The sequence below is a fragment of the Mytilus edulis genome, chromosome 4 (assembly GCF_963676685.1).
Source record: "Mytilus edulis chromosome 4, xbMytEdul2.2, whole genome shotgun sequence".
Classification (NCBI taxonomy): domain Eukaryota; kingdom Metazoa; phylum Mollusca; class Bivalvia; order Mytilida; family Mytilidae; genus Mytilus; species Mytilus edulis.
Genome location: NC_092347.1, coordinates 87,303,255 through 87,322,830, shown reverse-complemented (window position 1 = coordinate 87,322,830; position 19,576 = coordinate 87,303,255). Strand labels below are relative to the sequence as shown.

Below are 19,576 nucleotides of genomic sequence, written 5' to 3'. Positions count from 1 at the left end.
TATTTATGACAGAAAATGAATTATAATAAGTACAATTTACAACAGGTGAACGATAAAAATACCGAAAAGAATAAATGCACATGTCTGTCAACCTTTTTCTTAACAGTATTGCACTCGAACCTTTGACATCGGAATTATCCAAGCCCATCTATATTGCACGTACATTTTAATTAAACTAATTTATCATCAGTATACTGTAATATATTACTATTCACAGTTAGAAAGCAGACTATATTTGTGATAACATGAGAAAGTGACACGTAGTAAATTAGTTTCATTTTATATCTTATTTTATTATCATTATCATAACCTTTGATTATATTTCATCTGTTACCGGAATGCTGTTAGAAAAAAATGTTTCAACACTAAACTAATTAGTTTAGTCAGTTTTTAGCCTTATTATTAAGTTTTTTTTAAAAATAAAGTAGTGAAAACAGTTAGAATCTTAAAACTCCTTCTATCAATATACCCTCATTAGTCGTTAGCTCTTTGATTATAGTTCATCTGTTACCGGAATGCTGTTTTTTTTAAAGTCTTATTGCATAGATAAATTGACTTCTTACGTAACCAGTATGTAATCCATAAGATTATTTTAATAATAAAATGTTGTTTTTCCTTATCTTAATATATATGACGTAGCCACTGAAATCGGTAACATAGCTTTACATTTATGCCTTTTTAAATATGATTTTCTATATATTTTTAGTTTTTTTTGTACCTTACAAAAAAAACCTATGAATTCTGTAATTCTGTATAAAATGTATTTATATCGTGAATATTAGATTCTTCAAGTTGGTTCACAAATATATTCTACAAAATTAAATGCAACTTTTTCCACGAAAAAAGAGACATTTCAGTATCATATCGCCCTATGATCCTTTAAACTAACGAAACAATATGAATGATATAAATCTTTTGTATCTCATTATTGTCGGGATGACAATGCGTATTATAAGCTTTATCTTTGTCAATTGAAAAGTTGACATGATATCTGATAACAAATGGCTAATTCTAAAGTTTGACAGCGGATGAGGGTTTAGGGGACCCAGAGTTTGGTAGCATTAATTTCTGTTTAACCACACTTCAAGGAATTATTATATTATACTATTCTAGTAAAAGTTTGATAGCGTAGGAATAGATATGTTTTTATGCGAATTTGAAATATGGTATGGAAACAAGATTATTATAACAGCACAGCTCTCATATAAGTAAAAGGTTCAGCAAGCTATAAAACCAGTTTTAATCCACCATTTTCCTCATAAGAAAATGCCTGTATTACCAATGTTATTTCAACTGATCGGGCGGAGCTTACGTTTTAATTTGCATAAGGCCAGTCTAATTTGAAGATGTGTGTGATAAGGATGATTGCCGTTATTATTATTACTGATTTCTAATCACCTATCAGTGTCATCAAATGAATTTACAAAACAATGGCTGGACACTATATTTATAAGTTTATCATTAAACACCTATCTATAGATGGACTGGTTTATTGTGAGCGAATCGGTTAAACTCCGTCCAGTCAAGTGAAATAAATAGAGTAATACCAAGTCCGGAATATGAAAGTCGTTATCCATTCCTTTAATATGTTTAATTTGTTTGAGCTTTTGATTTTGTCATTTGCACAGGGACTTTCCGTTTGGAATTTTCCCCGGAGTTTAGTATGTTTATGATTTTACTACTCTATCGAAAAAATCATTAATGTATATTAGGAGTAGTTACTGAATAATGGGTTATCAAAATATGTGGATTCTGTTCAATTTCAAAGTGATGAATCAGAAAATATATCTTAAATAATGTGTGTTTGTGTTTTTTGCACCACAAACCTTATATAACACTATACAAAGAGAGACAATTCCGACTAAAAATTAGTGCTATAGAGAATTGTGGGGTTTTAATTACTTTTTTAAAATTATTAATATTACTCTTAGTTTTTGTTACACAAATTTAGTATATGTACATAATATGGCGGCTTTTGACATACTGTCGGTGGCCGACCATCGTCTAACCTTAGATAGTGGTTTCACAACCCAACATAAAATCAAACTATAAAATATATGTTAAAAAGGGATTGTTTCTACATAAGAAAAAGCATGTTCCAAGTCAGGAATGTGACAGTTGTTTTCCTTTTGTTTGATGCGTTTGAGATTTTCATTTTTGCCATTTGTTGAGACACTTTTCGTTTTTTAATTTTCATTTGAGTTCGTTTACAGATCTGAGAGTAATCCTAGCTAGTTCCACACCAATAACATCTAACAAAAACAGACTGTATCTAAGATTAAAATATCACGTTGTATTAAATTACATGGTACAAATAGTGGCATTAAGTTAATGTAACAGACCGGTCGAATATATATCTATCTTATGTTTAAAATTGAACATAGTGTGTAGTTACGTATTGTTGCCTTTACTCCCTGTTAAGTTTGACAATAAAGAATATGCTGAAAAATGTTCTGTTAATTCTGCAATGGAAAATTGTTATGAGGCAATAACAAAAACAATAAATGTAATGGAATATAATTTAATTTTAGTTGTAACGCGTCTTCTGATTGGCTGACGTTGTTATGTTTATCAGCTAATAAATTATCAGCTAATAATTTATGACATAATTGTGTCATGCGACAGTAACGTCATCAAAGTTTTTCATGGTTTAATCCGGTTTAACATGAAATTTAGAATTGAATTATCAGAAATAACTGTACCATTTTTTCCCGTGTATTCAAAATAACCTAGAACAAATGAGGTGCACACTTTAGAATAACCCGCTACGCGCGTTATTTAGTGTGCACCACATATTTGATGTTATTTCTTCATAGACAGAGAAAATATTACAGTTATTCCTTAAGTTATACTGATATATAAAGGCAACAGTAGTATACCGCAGTTCAAAACTCATAAATCAATGGACAAAAAACAAAATCGGGATAACTAAAACTATGGTTTGACCGGCGGGGAAACAAATTGTTATATTATGAAAATTCAATTGTATGTTTCAGTGAAACAAGAATCCCTCTATTTACCGGTTGAACGTGTTTTTATGAGTGCCTGGTATGGGCTTGCGTCTTTGATTCCTGCTGTAAGTAAAAGTTTTGTCTTGTATAAATATAATTATTATCAAAATGTATATCCCTTAAATTGTTGGTATCAAATCTTTCATCTTTGCCTCAAGTAAATTGTTCATCAATTATACGGATTTAAGGCTTTCATAGCAAACCGTCAAACTGGTTCTGACACATTTTATATCAAGATATTGTCAAACGTTTTGCTTCATAGAGTTGATATTCGAATAGTTAAATGTACATACAAATATATAAGAATGTCATTCAATATTTTCAGTAATAACCCTTTGAAATACAGATTTACAATACGGAGTAGACTAAACCTACATTATTTTGCAAGTCATAACTAATGCACGTTGACAAAAAATCCTACATGACATCTGTCGTTACAAGTATTAAAACGCACCTTAAAATAGCTGATGTAATAAGCTTTCATGCCATTGTATTCAAAACATACGGATAGACCTTTGAATCATTGTGTGAATTGTAAGTAGCAGAAGGCTAGTGTAGACACATGGCATGGGGCTTAAAGACAAGCCCAGTTGTGGTTAACTTCTTTTTATACAGATGTAAATGATGAAGAACTTTGATATTTGAAATAGAAGTTCAACGACTTCTTGCTATACTGAGATAGGTTAAATCAAACGATCTTCTTCACATTCATCGATACCGCAGTCAATGTATTCATTATTTGTTAAGATAGTGACATTTTTCAAATTAAACATACCCTGTGTTCAAAAGCGATGGTACATTGAGTGATTAAATTTTTCCGTTAATTTCTGATCTGTATATTTAACATTTTTATATTTTACATCACCTTTGTAAATGAAAAAGTTTCAATTTATCGTTTTGTTTTTTAAATAATAAAAAAAATATATATGATGCTTTATTTTTAAATCTAACCATATTTGATCATAGATATAGCAAAAGCAATATTAACGAGAATAGTTGGTCTTTTTTTCATTTTATTTGAAATGAGAAATAAAATTGTAAACAGATTTGGAATCCAAATATTAATTAAAATTATTTTAAATGGTGCAATGTGATCTAACGGAGAAGAAGAAAATAAAAAGACCGTAAACTAGTATGGTATATTCTATTTAATCATTTACTTAAAAGAATGTCAAAAAGGTAAATTGAAAGAGTGGAATTAAAAAAACCCAAACGTTATCAACCAGCGGAACGATCAGACAAACCAAGACTGTTCCCAAAATGTCCTTAAAATATTTCAAATTTGCATCGCAATTAGTCATACTTTATCCGATTTGCATGTTTAATTTTTACACAGGGAATGCTTATCTACTACTTTGCTCTAAATGTGTACCCGTACTCTATATTTGGATATGATGAGCAATGGGCAGAGAAGATTGGATGGATCATTTCAATCTCTCCAATTTCCTGTTGTATGATCCTTGGAGCAGTCCATGCCATTTATAAAGGGAAAGGAAATTTCAAGCAGGTAGTTATCAATACTAATGTATCAACGCTAGCAAATAATCAGAGACAAAACTTTTAGTAAAAGCTCAATACTACAACAAATATATATACAATTTAAAGAGAATCTAAATAGATCTTTGAACAATAATAAAACAAAAAGTCTATTAATCATCTAAGGTAAACGGTTCCCATCCAGAGGACCAACTTTGAATTTAACTAGTAGACAAAATTCTTCTTTTTTATTAACATATGTTCCCGTGTCAATATCAACGTATTATCATGTCTGTCCGATTTGTACAACATCATTTACTAATTACATCAGAAAATGCATCATAATACCATACTTATCTAAAATAATGATTAAAGGCATGTGTATACGTTAATCTGGATTATATATCTTTATTAGCAAAGTCTATATAAACCATAGGTATACAATTATATCAACATTGTTAATACATAGAATACATACATAAACACAGACTATGTGACAGCAGAAGGTGTTGTAAATAAACAAACATTAATTTAACATTTCGGATCTAAGCTTAAAAGATCTAAATATAAATTTACCTAAATTACACAATTCTTTTACATTATTAGTCTCATCTGTACATCGACGGTTTTTTCCAATAAAATGGCTTAATGTAAATTGTTTTAAATCTAAAACCACACTGACTATCAAATTAAGAAGGTGTTGTTGTTTGGTTTTGTGTTTTATTCTTTCTATCATTATTTTTCCAAAAATTATGACATATCAACATAATTGCAGTATTTCGATGTTAATCAGAATCTCACTAAACAACACTCGGAACTCTATCAATGTGTTTACAATGAAACTTCGATAAAGTCAGAGTTGTAGATCCTTGTACGATAAAATCACAAAGAATCTCTAATTAACCAATGGACGGAATACAAGTAAAGGCATTAGTAGTATATCGTTCATTAACAGCACAAAATATGTACAAACTGTAAAAATGAGTTAAAATGACTTTGCTCACTTGATCAAACCAAAGCACACAAAAATCAAAGAAGCTAATTAGACAAATAGAAAGAGAACCAAAGTAACGATCTAAGTGTTTCGAAATATATTTTACTGTTTGATACTGTCGTCTAAACATCAATCCAACAATGTTAGATCTGTAAATTTGCTTTCGCAATTTTTTTGTTCTTCCCTCGCCGGGATCCGAACCCCTGCTACTGAGGTATAGTGACACCAAATCGCCTCCACTGTATCCGCCCCGCTAGACCACACGACCACCTGGGCTTCCTAAAATAAAGCTTTCGGTGGCCGAGTGTTACCTTCCCACGTCAGTTTTAATCTAGCGTCGTACTACAGTACATAATAAATAAGGCATGGAGATCTTATTTTTACAGATCAGCTAAATTATCTATAGTAAAGGATCCTGTAAATAAATGTAAGATACAGTCACAGAAAATAATTATATTTATAAGTACGAAGAAATCATCACACTCAAATATCTGGCCTCCATTGTCGAGTTCCAGATCTCTGTCCCTAAGATCTGTCTTGAAACGGCACATAGCTAAAATTATTGTTCTATGATTATTCTAATCCGTGTCCTTTTCACAAAGTAGATAACAGTACTGTGTCGTGACTTAAGACATGTTTATTTAGAATGCGGTGGTGTTAAAGAGCTGAAGTCTCCCTCCATAACCTAGGACCGTTCATTAACAGCACAAAATATGTACAAACTGTAAAAATAAGTTGAAATGTCTTTGCTTACTAGATCAAACCAAACAAACAAAATTCAAAGAAGCTAATTAGACAAACAGAAAGAGAACCAAAGTAACGATCTGAGTGTTTCGAAATATATTTTACTGTTTGATACCGTTCACGAACACAAAAAGAGCTAACGACTAATGTGGGTATATTGAGAGAAGAAGTTTTAAGAATCTAACTGTTTTCACTACTGTATTTAAAAAAAAACCACATTAATAATACGGTTGAAAACTGACTAAACTAATTAGTTTAATTTTGAAACATTGTTTTTTTTTCTATTGCGATAAATTGTTAGCCTCGATGTACAATGTTAAACGAATGTCAAGTGTTCAAAATCCTTAACTGATATCGATTTGATATTAGAATATAAAAGTAGCATTGCAGTTTTGAGACACAAATATTTTCGTAATGACGTTTTGATAAATGCTGAGGGAAACACATATAATTTGTTAAAGAACACAGATTTTTCAACAAAAGATACACGTATTTGTGACGTTTAAGACGCTATTAAATATATATATATACATGCATCACAACCTTAAATTTAGCATATGTTTTATTTTAACTTAAAATATTGTACCATATCCTATTATTTACAGAAATGTATTCAAGCGTTGAAGGCAGATAGTTTAAATGCCACCGACAGTTATACAGAAGAAAACTCAGAAACGAACAATACCGGCTTTGCGTCTTCTAAATCGCCGAGCAATTCAGTCATGGGAAACAAAAATGAACCTGAAACAAATGTTTCACAAGCAGAGAAAGCGGAGACTGAAATTGTTATGCGACCACCTGAATTCACAGAAGTTGTCAAAGTCTGACAAAGTATATTTGAGTCTTTGGATGTCTTCATTTCAAAGTTTAGTGTATGGAGTTGGAGCTTTCGTCTTATCCTTGGGCACAGCTTTGACAATCGAAACCGGTTGTGAATTTAACTGTCTATCGACACGATGTTATTATTTGTGAAATTGTTATTTTTATCATAAAATGACTTTTCATTTAAAAAAAGATACAACTTTTATTGGTTATAATTACAGTTCAGAGGTGTATTATCTATTTACATTTGTGAAATATCACATGCTATGGCCGAATATTAATGGAGCAGCACCTGTATTTTAAAATTTCATTCAATGTGAAAACAATCTCCATGATTTCTTTATAATTATTTCGGGTATACATAACATTATACATGAGAACTAACTGTATTATTGTAAAAGTATTGTATCAAATCATGAATTTATAAACCAGTAAATTATCATGTTATTTTGTTGATGTGGTTTCATAGCTAGCTTAACCTTATGCTTATATGACAGTTGCAAAACAATCCATTATTTTGACAACAATGTGTGAAGAAAACAAACAGGCATAATTGATGAAAATATCACAAATAGATAGATATATTAAAACCTTGTACCTTTTGATAGATATTATGCGTGTGTTTCTCAGTCCTATATGTTCTCCCATTTATTTGTATTGTAATCCTGTCATGTAATGTTGTCATTTTAATGTTATATGAAACATAGCCATAAAAGCGGGCGGTTTGGCTAGCCATCAATCCAGGTTCAACCCACCATTTGTTTCTTAAAATGTCCTGTACCAAGTCAGTTTTAGTTTTTTATAGTTTGTTGGCGTTTGTCAGTGTTCCTGTTGTTCCTATGGTTTGTTTTTAATAGTTGATGTGTTTCCCTCGGTTTTAACTTTTAACCGGATTTGTTTTCTCTCAATCGATTTATGACTTTTGGAAAGCGGTAAATTTCTGTTGTCTTAAATTAGCAAAATTGAAAGACAAGAATACAAATAATTACCATAGGACAATAACACAAAAACGGGATGTATAAGTGCCGAGCAACGTCAAATAGATTATACCAAAACTAGACTAACCAGTTAAAGTAACAATTAGCAAAGACAAATAAAAGAACTCCATGGTACGTAATTATAATGACTTACAGTACATATAATCTATACTTCAAGAACTTTAAGTGTATAATTTGTGAAGTTGATACGTAATATTTATCAACAAGTATCTGGATTCTTTCGATGAATTCTTTTAGATGAGAGCCCTCAGGACGAGACGTTTTTTGACATAACTCTGGTTCATAAACTTACTGCTCAGATACTTGTGACGTTTAACAAATTTTAAGAAACAGCAGCAAGCTGTTGAATATCAAAATGTATATCTCATATATAGGTGAAAGTTGTATATTGCTAATCAGGTGGGGGAAATCGACTCGTGTGAAAATAAGAAGAGGTCGTCAAGGAGAGAGCCGTACAGTACTTTCCAATAGGAATGCAGACAATTTGTAGTTTTACCGCCAAATTCAACAAATAAGTTGTCAATAAGAAACTCCAGTATACTGACCACTTGTTTCTATGTGAAGCATGTTTTACCCTTATAATAGTTATCAAAGGTATCAGGCTTATGATTGAATACTCCAGACGCACGTTTCGTCTACACAAGACTCATCAGTGACGCTCAGATCAAAATAGTTATCAAGCCAAACAAGTACAAATGTGGAGAGCATTTGGGACCCAAAATTCCCAAAAGTTGTACCAAATACGCCGGCTAAGGTAATCTATGCCTGGGATAAGAAAATCCATAGAATTTCGAAAAATTCATACTTTTGTAAACAGAAAATCTATATCAAGGATCATATAATTGATATTCATGTCAACACCGAAGTGCTGACCACTGGGCTGGTGATACCCTCGGAGACTAAACGTCCACCAGCAGTGTCGTCGACCCAGTGGTGTTAATAGTTATCAAAGCTACCAGGCTTATGATTTAATACGCCAGACACGCGTTTCGTCTACACAAGACTCATCAGTGACTCTCAGATCAAAATAGTTATAAAGCCAAACAAGTACAAAGGTAAAGAGCATTTAGGACCCAAAACCCAAAAGTTGGGCCAAGTACGGCTAAGGTAATCTATGCACTATAAACAAAATATACCGTATGGTATCCGAAGGTAATATATTTATAGCGTATGGTATTATTATTATGTTGAAAACCATTTGTGGTTTACTTCTTTTAGACGATTTTTCAATTTCACGTAAGGAATGATGGTATACAGTGTTGAGAACTCAAATGGTTTGATAAAAACTTATTCAGAAAAAATTATCGAAATTTAAACCAATATAAAATGTTTTATAGTTTTTTAGAATACATATGGTTAAACAAACATACTATCTGAGCAATATTGGGAAAAGATTACTGTATTCCGATTATTTTCTCGTATATTGAAAACATCAAACAATGAATTTCGCCCAAATATATATATTGTACCAGTTGAAAGCTTGGTTTTCCTTTTTCACGTTGCATTTGCTTTCCTCTAAATTTGTGACGTCAGGAAAAAAACCCACCATACCTGATGAAAAAAGAAACCCATTTCAAGTATACATCTTTTGCAGATCAGTGAAAACCTATCGTCTAAAAATGATCAGAGACCGAATCTTGTGCAATGTAATATATGTATTTCTCCACTTTCGAAAGGTAAAATTTCAATATTTCAAAGCTTTGCGAGCATTGCGTTTAAAATGAAAATTTAAATGTCTCAAGTTGAGATATATCGTAACCCACTTGATACAGAGGTAAAATCTATATTTAACAAATCTGCAACGTTTAAAAAGACCTTATATGTGCCAAAACAACATTTAATTTACTGATTTTGAATCAACCTAAGTCTAAATTGTTTTAAATTGACACACGACTGAATAAAAGATATGGTAATACCTCTTCTTGAAAAGATCAGTAAGATCAAAACTTCCTTTCAGTCTCAAACTTATCTACATTAAAAAGATTTGATTTGATTATTATATTACGTTATTAAATTAAAGTATAACAATCAAATGAAAAGATGGGTATTCCTGATGACTTAGATAAGTATTCAAACTAGTCATTTTTAAACTCGTTAATGAACACAATAAGATCATTTAATATAAATGCTAAGAATGGTACACAAACTAGTTGTTCTGCATATCACTATCTTGTTTGCTTAGCTCTGCAGTAGTCATAAAAAAGAAAGAAGGCAAATACCAAATGATATTCAAAATCATACGTCGAAAAGAAGCCATCAAAGACATGGTAAATACGAAAATTGACGAATGAAAAACAAATGTCTTCAAAAGGCAAAATATATAACTAAAGAATAAGCAACACAAACTTCATCAAAGAACATGGAGTGATCTAAGGTACTCGAAAATAGTCATGAGGACGAACGGAACAAATACTCATAGACACCCAGACGTTTTACGGTCGCCTTCGCGAATTGGTTGACTGATACAATATCATGTCTGTCTCAGATCTTAAGATAGTAGAATTGTCGTCGTGTCATCTTCAATAAGTTTTGATTTATATGACGAGGACCCTTGCATATCAGTTATTCTGTTACGTCGTTCCTCAATTATATAGTTCTTTTGATCTGTTTATATGCTCAAGTCTAAGAGGATTATTCATCTTTAAGCCTTATAAGAATTTGTAAGAACGTTAAAATATCGTATCATTATTACCTTTCCTTTTCTTACACGTATCTCGAATTGCAAGGTCATTCCATAACTGGATAAGTACAAACATCATCTAGGACACGATTCGTGGCTTACCACAGAGTGAGTTAACTTTATAACATCGTATTTGAAGCCTTCAAACTGCATTACACTTATTTAAACATTTTCTCTGCGAAACACTGGAAATTTAACTGCTCTTGAGAGTACAACATTTTCTCGGATTGAACAGACTGTGCAATCAATTATTTTCGACATAGTTACAACCACTGGGTCGATGCCACTGCTGGTGGAATTTTAATTTCCCGAGGGTATCACCAGCCCAGTAGTCAGTACTTCTGTGCTGATTATCATTGATATGGTCATATTTATAAATTAACTGTTTACGAATCTTTTGAATTTTTGGCTTTAAGGCTTTTCTACCCCAGAAATAGATCACCTTCGCTGTATTTGGCAAAACTTTTAGGAATTTTAGTCCTCAATGCTCTTCAACTTCGTACTTTATTTGACTTTTTAAACTTTTTTGGAACCGAGCGTCACTGATGAGTCTTTTGTAGACGAAACGCGCCTCTAGTGTAATTACAAAATTTAATCCTGATATCTATGATGAGTTTATTTATTCATACATTATAACATTAATTCAACACATTGTAAAATTGTATTTATTTGTATTTAAGCTTTTTACCATATGTCAGATTTTTTCTTAATTAAAGTATCAGCACCTGATAGTCTTTTCTCCTTGAGTTCAATCGTCGGTTAACCTTAATGGTCAGGCCATAACAGCAGGGGACGTTAAAGTTTATGTGGTTCCCTTAGGTTTTGTTCGGTACATTGAACGTGAAGAAGTAAAACCAAGCTTTCAATTGGTACAATATATATATTTAGGCGAAATTCATTGTTTGATGTTTTCAATATACGAGAAAATAATCGGAATACATTTGTCTTCTTAATCAATTTATTAGATTTAAACAACGGTAAACGTCTGTTTTCATTGTGTTTAATTCTTTTAATATCTTTTCATAGAAGAGGATATTAAAATGTCTTATCTGATTACATAGAATATTCATAAAGGAAAACATGACTGAGTAGAAAACTATTAAAGTTTCAAACATGGGACATCGTATACAACATTTTAACCTATATAAACATGGGATATGGTATACAACATTTTAACCTACATAAAGCTGTTTAAAGATGTTAGATTCATAAAAGAAATAATACAAAGAAGTTTTGATAGAATCATGTAGAAAATGGGAGAGGAATTTATATATAGATTAAGACATTGAAAACCTAATTCGAATCAACGATTTACGGTGACTGTAATGAATTGAAATATAAACTGTTACAGTATATTTTAAAAGTGTGAGTAAAACCAAATCAAAGAACCTGTCAAAATTTCTTAGATTCAATATGGCCAAACCATACACCTTAAGATTGTATTTGGATTAGTAATAAATACAAGTATGTGTTACCGATTTGTATTTGTCATGAATAAAACGCTCGTTTGCACCTGTGACATAGGAATCGGTTACCGCACATAAGTTCATGTTCTTTTAACTGTAGTATATGATGTTATTGTGTCAGTTTTTCTGTGTTGTATTTTGTGATATTGATTTCTATATGCTGTATTTTTGTACAGTCATTTCAGTATCTGAAACATAAGATATGCATGTGCGATTGCTTATTGTGTATACTATTAATATACAAATATCGCAACCAGTTACAAAGACAACGAGGACATAAGACGTGTAGTAGTGTTACCCATTGCTCCACCAGAGCTTGTTGAAGATGTATTGTTTATAGCACTAGAAGATGCCGAAAAGATTACCATCGACACAACCGCTTTTGCCGAGTATGTCACAGAGTACTGGGTAGAAAGAAACAACCGTCAACATTGGAACATTTCAGCAACCAAGGACCACGCGCCAACAACCACTAAGAGGGATGGCACAGCAATTTCAAGAAGCACGCCAACCATACATGCAGAAATGTGGGATACGACTAAGAAGTCTTAGACATCATTCCATGAAAAAAAATCAGAAACAATTTGGTGAAATCAACACAAAGAACATAAGCTATTTTATTCTTGTCCGCTATTACAGCAAACACATATTTCCTGTGTTCACATGTTTATGGGTGTGCTTTTATACCCCACTAACTTCTTTAAATGCAAAAAAAGGCGTCCGGATATTGATTCCGTCATCAGACCAACTTATAAGTCATACAAGACTTCCGGTTTTAAACTTGCACATATATTTAATTCATGGAAACATCTATACTATTAAACGAGAAGACCTCATTTTGTGTTGCTTCTCTTCCTTCCACAATAAATTAATCATCATGCCTCTGTGTTCTATAGGTACCATGCATAGTCGCATTTGGAAACATCTATAGGTTACAAGATGGTACTCAGAATAGAATCCTATACGACTTCTGATTGGACGATACAGGATTGGAATAACATTTAATCGAAAGCTGATCTAATTAGGTTTAAAAGTTGTCGAAAATCATATTCACATTTTCCGAAGTATAGAAAATATCTTCCATTTCTGCACGTCGGAGCTATTAAAAATATGCCTTTTTAAATCGAAAGAAATACCAATAAACATATAAAACATTGCGTATAACATGAAATATTGGATAACATTTATAAAACATATTGTATATTAAAACTAACAGTAAAATATCATTAGCTTAAATACTAAAACATATACAAGTGCCATTCTATTAAGAATTATGAGAGACTAATATTAAAGGATTAATTATATACAAAATTTATACAATTTTAAAACTACACATATCTAAGATTTAAAATATATCATCAGCTATATACAAATAAAAAATTTGTTCTTCTACATAAAATGTTATAGCAGGTTTTAGCAACTATCTGACATAGTTCTTCGTTTCTGAATAAAAATATAAACTTTTCGTCAATAGACAAGTTATAAAATTGATCGTTATGTTTTACAGCTTCACTATACAATATATTTCGAAGGTCTGCATATAAAGGACATAAAGTAAATACATGTTTTTCGTCTTCAATTTCATTTTTACACATAAAACAACATCTTTCATTTATTGGTTTATTCTCATCACGTCCTGTTTCTATTTTAAGTGGCGCAACACTACATCTAAATTTTGCATAAGCACTTCTAAATTTAATGGACATATTTTGTTTTAAATATAACTCTGTACAATATTGAGATTTATATAGCTTATAAGTACGAAGCTTGTTACCATTACTCTGTGACAAAATTTTTGTTTGCCATTCTACAATATATTTATTAAATAAAACATTTTCAATTTCTCGAACAATATTCTTATGCAGCACACAATCAATACTAGTATACAAATCAAAATTACAATCTTTAAGTTTTTTCATGGCTCTATTACACCAGTTTTTCTTATTGTTTACAGCATTTTTATGTGACCATTCTCCAGCCCATGTCCCCGTTAATTGCATCATTTGGCGTATACTTGCCAACACCCATAAAAAACCTGATAGCTCTGTTCTGGACAGCGTTGATACAAAAAAAAAAGAACGAGTACCCCAAATGGATGCACCATAGCTTATGACTGACCAGACCAGAGTATCAAATAATGTTGTAAAGGTACTGTGCTGGAAACCACCATGTACTTTACATTTTACAATTAATAAACTTAGAGCTCGACTTGAGACCTTGCTACAGCTTTAGCCATTTCAGTATAATCGAGATATTCTGTCAGCAATAGACCAAGATATTGGTAACAAGATACTATTTGTACTGTATTATTATTTAACAAAAAAGATGTAGATGTTTGTAGAACCGAAGGGTTCCTAAAATGGACAACTTTAGTTTTATCTAAGTTCACATTCATACAATTGGTAACACACCAATTACTTAATACATCTAATAGAGTTTGTAAATTATTTTCATTTTCAGCAATAAATACAATGTCATCAGCATATACTAGTATACCAATTTTTTCACCATCAATGTCTACACCAATGTCTAGTGCTTTTATTACATCAATTAAACTATTAATAAAAATATTGAACATAACAGGCGATAATACACATCCTTGTTTTAAACCTGAATTAACTCAACTAAAATATGCATTTTGCCGTGCACACAGACTGGAGCCATCATTTAATCAAATTTTTAATTCAGTACAATACAATAATCTCATATATACATATGCATACATCATATATAACACAGTAATAGTATCTATACTAAGTTATTTAACACACAAGTTTGTGTACCAAAATATATACTTCCGGCAACAATAGTAACTAATATCTATTAACTTCCAAGAACATTCCAAATGATAAATATCATATTATGAATACCCGTCATAAACAGACACTCGCCGCCCAGGAAAAACCAACTTATAAAGTTTTGAAACCTGCGCACGGAGCAATGCAAGAACCGTTTCTGGGTAATGATGCCGTACTCTATCATGATCATGATCATATAAAAAAAAACCCAACATTTTTATTTATGCAAAAAAGGAAGTTTTAACTGTACGATGTCTACGGCTAGAATGACCACCTAGACAATTTTTTCACGAACCCGCGGAAAACAAATTAACATAACAAAACAGTAGGTCACCTGACCTATCGAATCATACATCATTGACCCATACAAAATATTATAGAAACTTTAAGACAATATTTTTCCGCTATACTGCGAAACGCTAAAAAAATATTTCACTTGGTATAAAAACGAAACGAATTTTAATGACCCAAGCTGAGATTAAAATTAACCATTAGAATAAGAACAATAATTAAAAGGATTAAAATATTTTATTAATTATTATGAGTCGGTCTTTTTAATCTATGAACATGCACTTTTCACATTCTTTAAAGATTAATTATGAACATATTTTCTCGAGTCATTCCATAATTAATAGGGACCGACCTTTGTAAATATTTGTGTATTGATTTTATTTGTGAATGTTTTGTGTTGAATCTTAAAAATAAGGAACATAAATACACAATCATATATTATCATATCGAAAAAAGCACAATGATCAATAAACATGCATCTAGTTTACAGAAATCACATATTGGTATTTCATACATTTCAAATATATGACGTCACACTCTACCTTGGATTAGTCGAACCTCAGATGAGTCGAAAACTTTCGTCTGGTCCCTTAGACTTTGACACAACGAGGTTCGACTGACAATTCTCAAGAAGAAAAAAATGAACATGGACTAAAAAAAAACAAAACACTCATATAATACCGTTAAATCATTTTTCCACAAACAAGTGCCAGTGAAATTGAGATTAAAAAATATCACGCCATGAAAATATATAACATAAAACACTTAAAACTAGTTTAGAAAGGTCAATGACACCATTATTTAACATTTTGAGACTTATTAAACCCCTCCGTATAACGGACGGCCGTCGAAGGGATCTAAACTTCAAGTGAATTTTACTGAACCTTATGAAAACAAATCAAAATTGAACTGTTTAGGTGACATTAATACTGTGAAATATTTAATGTTTTATGTAATACATAGTACATGTAGTACGTATATAAAAACTTCACATTTCTATTGGATCATATGTAATGTATTGTGTTTATTTATATGGCTACCAACGGCTCTTCAATACAGCAAGAGAATCCCGTACCCAGGCGCGCTGCCCAGCCTGCCCCTAAACAATAATTTTATTATTGAGTGAAAATGGATTAAAAACTCCAAAACATATAAATGAACTCAAAGTGAAAAGAAAACACAGGAACTATTCTATTCCATGTTGCTTCATTGCAGTAAATAATAAAATACATGATGATGCGATTGTCGTATACTCGGATAGCCATTTTTACATGTTTTGTTCATCCCATTTATTTCAGAGCTAGAATATAAGTTGCTCTGTTATGTTATTACCTTTTTCAGTATAAAATGACTATCTTTTCCTCTGAATTTGACAAACAAGTTGCAAACAAAGAACGTTAACAAGATATACGTGCCAGGTTTATTAAGAAGTTTTATTAAAATCTAGCATTTATAATTATAACGTTTTGTCAAAATAAACTGCAAAATTCAATTTTAAAGTACTATTTTGTACTATAAATGCACTTTCCTTTATTTGACAGTTGAAACAAGTATGGCATTGCAAAGTAATTAATTTCAACTAAAACTAGTATGCTTTCCAAAATTTTGATTAAAATTTTATGTTTGTTTAAATTTTTATTCGGTTAAACATTAATAAAAGAGACTTTTTAGTACATTTAAGTGCGGAAATGTATTTCCTGTTTATCCTTGCATTGATGATGTAATCTTATGTTTAGCCTTGAATTTCATAACATTAACTGCCTCGTCTTCACGGCCGACACTCGGCTAACCGAGAGATTGGTCGGTTAATCTATATTGAGTATGCGGCTATATCGGCGGTTGGTCTGTTAATAGGGTTGGCTAAAGTCTGTTAATCAGGTGTTATCGATAAAATCATTGAAAGTTTGGCATGTTTCATTGTATAACTTTTTAAATATATTTTTATTATAAACATTATTCATGTCTAACAAAACAATTCAATATACTGAATCCAGTGGTGTAATTAATATTTTTCTAGCTTCGAAGTACGATCTATAAAATGAAAAGGCGGGTTACTCATCAATAAATTTATGCACATTTTACACACACAAAATGTACACAAAATGACACGTTGGTTGATTTTACTTGCATGCAATATTTTGAACATCGAAAAAAGACAGGCATTATGTTTGTTAACCATATTGATATCTTTGTGTGAAAAATCTACACGAAAATCTGTATTTTGATGACATAAATCAATCTTTATTTAAAACCTGGTCTGTTAATGGGTCGGATGTATAAAACCCGGTCTGTTAATTGGTCTGTTAAGAGTTATGAATGGCAATAAAAATACAATTTTATTGCTATATATGGGGTGTTATCGGATCAAATGGGTAGGCTCAAGACGAGCAGCTAAAATATACGGAAACAACACATGAGCAATGAAACATAAAATATACGATAGCAACACATGAACAATTAACAATTTAGACAATGGAAATTGAAAATTGATAAAGATGGTTTCAAAAAGTGTTATACAAAATGTATATATTAAAGTAATATTAATTTCATCCAAGAATGGTTGCATATATCATGTGGATTCTGTTTAATTGTTAACCAGTATATAAATCAGAGATAAAAGAGGGACGAAAGATACCAAAGGGACAGTCAAACTCATAAATCTAAAACAAACTGACAACGCCATGGCTAAAAATGAAAAAGACAAGCAGAAAAACAATAGTACACATGACACAACATAGAAAACTAAAGAATAAACAACACGAACCCCACCAAAAACTAGGGGTGATCTCAGGTGCTCTGGAAGGGTAAGCAGATCCTGCTCCACATGTGGCACCCGTCGTGTTGCTTATGTGATTACAAATCCGGTAAATAGTCTAATTCGGTAGGTCACATTTATGAAAGGGAAGGGGATTGTAGTTACGACGTAAGGAACATATCCGATATCATTTGTGAAACGGTTATTCCATAACGGTCAACCAACTCGTGATGGCGTCCGTAAAATTTACGAAGGGATGATTTCAACTTCACCATTTGGAACTCTTGGTTTAATAGCTTCCTTGTGAGCTCAAGAAAATCATGATAGGAAATGCAAGCACGGGATAAACGTCGTAATGTAACTAAACATCAGTAAGTAAAATATAGAATCTATTGGGATGCTAAAATATAAAGAATAGTGAAAGAATAATATACATTTATTTCCCGTGCCTCAGGGAGATATGAAGATTTGTTCAATGACACGTGGGATAGTCTCAACCAATCAGATATTGATTAAACTATCAATGTGTATAAACAGTTGAATAATATACAATTATAGCCTTTGTATGAGGGCAATACTATAGTATTAATGAATGGGTGTTTTTATAATGACCCTGTTATATGTCCAATGTCTGTAATAATGGTCGAGGAAGTCTGTAATTGCCCGAGTTCGCCGAGGGCAATTACAGACATCCGAGGCCATTATTACTGACCGAGGACATATAGCAGGGCCATTATAAAAACACCCATTTCTTAATACATTTATTAACCAACTAAACAAAAGTGTATGTGTTGCTGCTAACTTGATGTACCAGTTGTCTTACTGCCAGTTTGAACAAAATAATTTGTACTTCACCATTATAAAGCTTTAAATATACCAAATATCCAAGATATTAAGTTGAAAGAGATATGTGTTAAAAACAGGATGAACAGTGATCCCTTTATATGGTTCTTTAATGTTGGTTGCTGGTTACTACATTAAATAAAATACAAAAAAGTATTATACTCTTAACAACTTAGTTTTATCTGTAATGGCCTAACAGGGTTTAATACAGACAAACTGGGCATTAATACGGGGCCATTACTGAAAAACAGGGCCATTACAGAAAAAACAGGACCATTACAGAAAAACAGGGCCATTACAGAAAAAACAGGGCCATTACAGAAAAAACAGGGCCATTACAGAAAAAACAGGGCCATTACAGAAAAACAGGGCCATTACAGAAATATGTAATTTTTAATAAACAGTCACTTTTGGCAATAATGCACTTAGTTGGTTAATAAAAGAATATATTGACCTAAAAGAAGTATATTGACTGAGGACGAAGTCCTAGGTCGAAATACTTCTTTGGGTCGATATATCCTGTATTGACCTCATACATAGGCTATAATTGTTATATTATCAAATGTCCAACCATATTTGTATCAAAATCGTCATTTGATTTTGTTTGAATTATATAGATATCATATTGTCTCCTATACATGAACGACATATAAATAAACCGTGCAATATGCTTTTTGCTGTGCAATATGCATTTTGCT

General features: G+C 31.5%; 1 protein-coding gene across 1 annotated transcript in view; it reads left to right on the top strand.

The window, feature by feature from the left end:
• Window positions 1-7,498, top strand: part of LOC139520889 (sodium-dependent proline transporter-like) — a 73,725-nt gene extending 66,227 nt beyond the window's left edge. Inside the window, exons 12-14 of the mRNA XM_071313909.1 lie at window positions 2,997-3,076; window positions 4,348-4,518; window positions 6,831-7,498. Coding sequence (XP_071170010.1) covers window positions 2,997-3,076; window positions 4,348-4,518; window positions 6,831-7,052 — 473 coding nt within the window. The 3' untranslated portion in view covers window positions 7,053-7,498. The remainder of the gene's footprint in view (window positions 1-2,996; window positions 3,077-4,347; window positions 4,519-6,830) is intronic.
• Window positions 7,499-19,576: the final 12,078 nt, after the last annotated feature.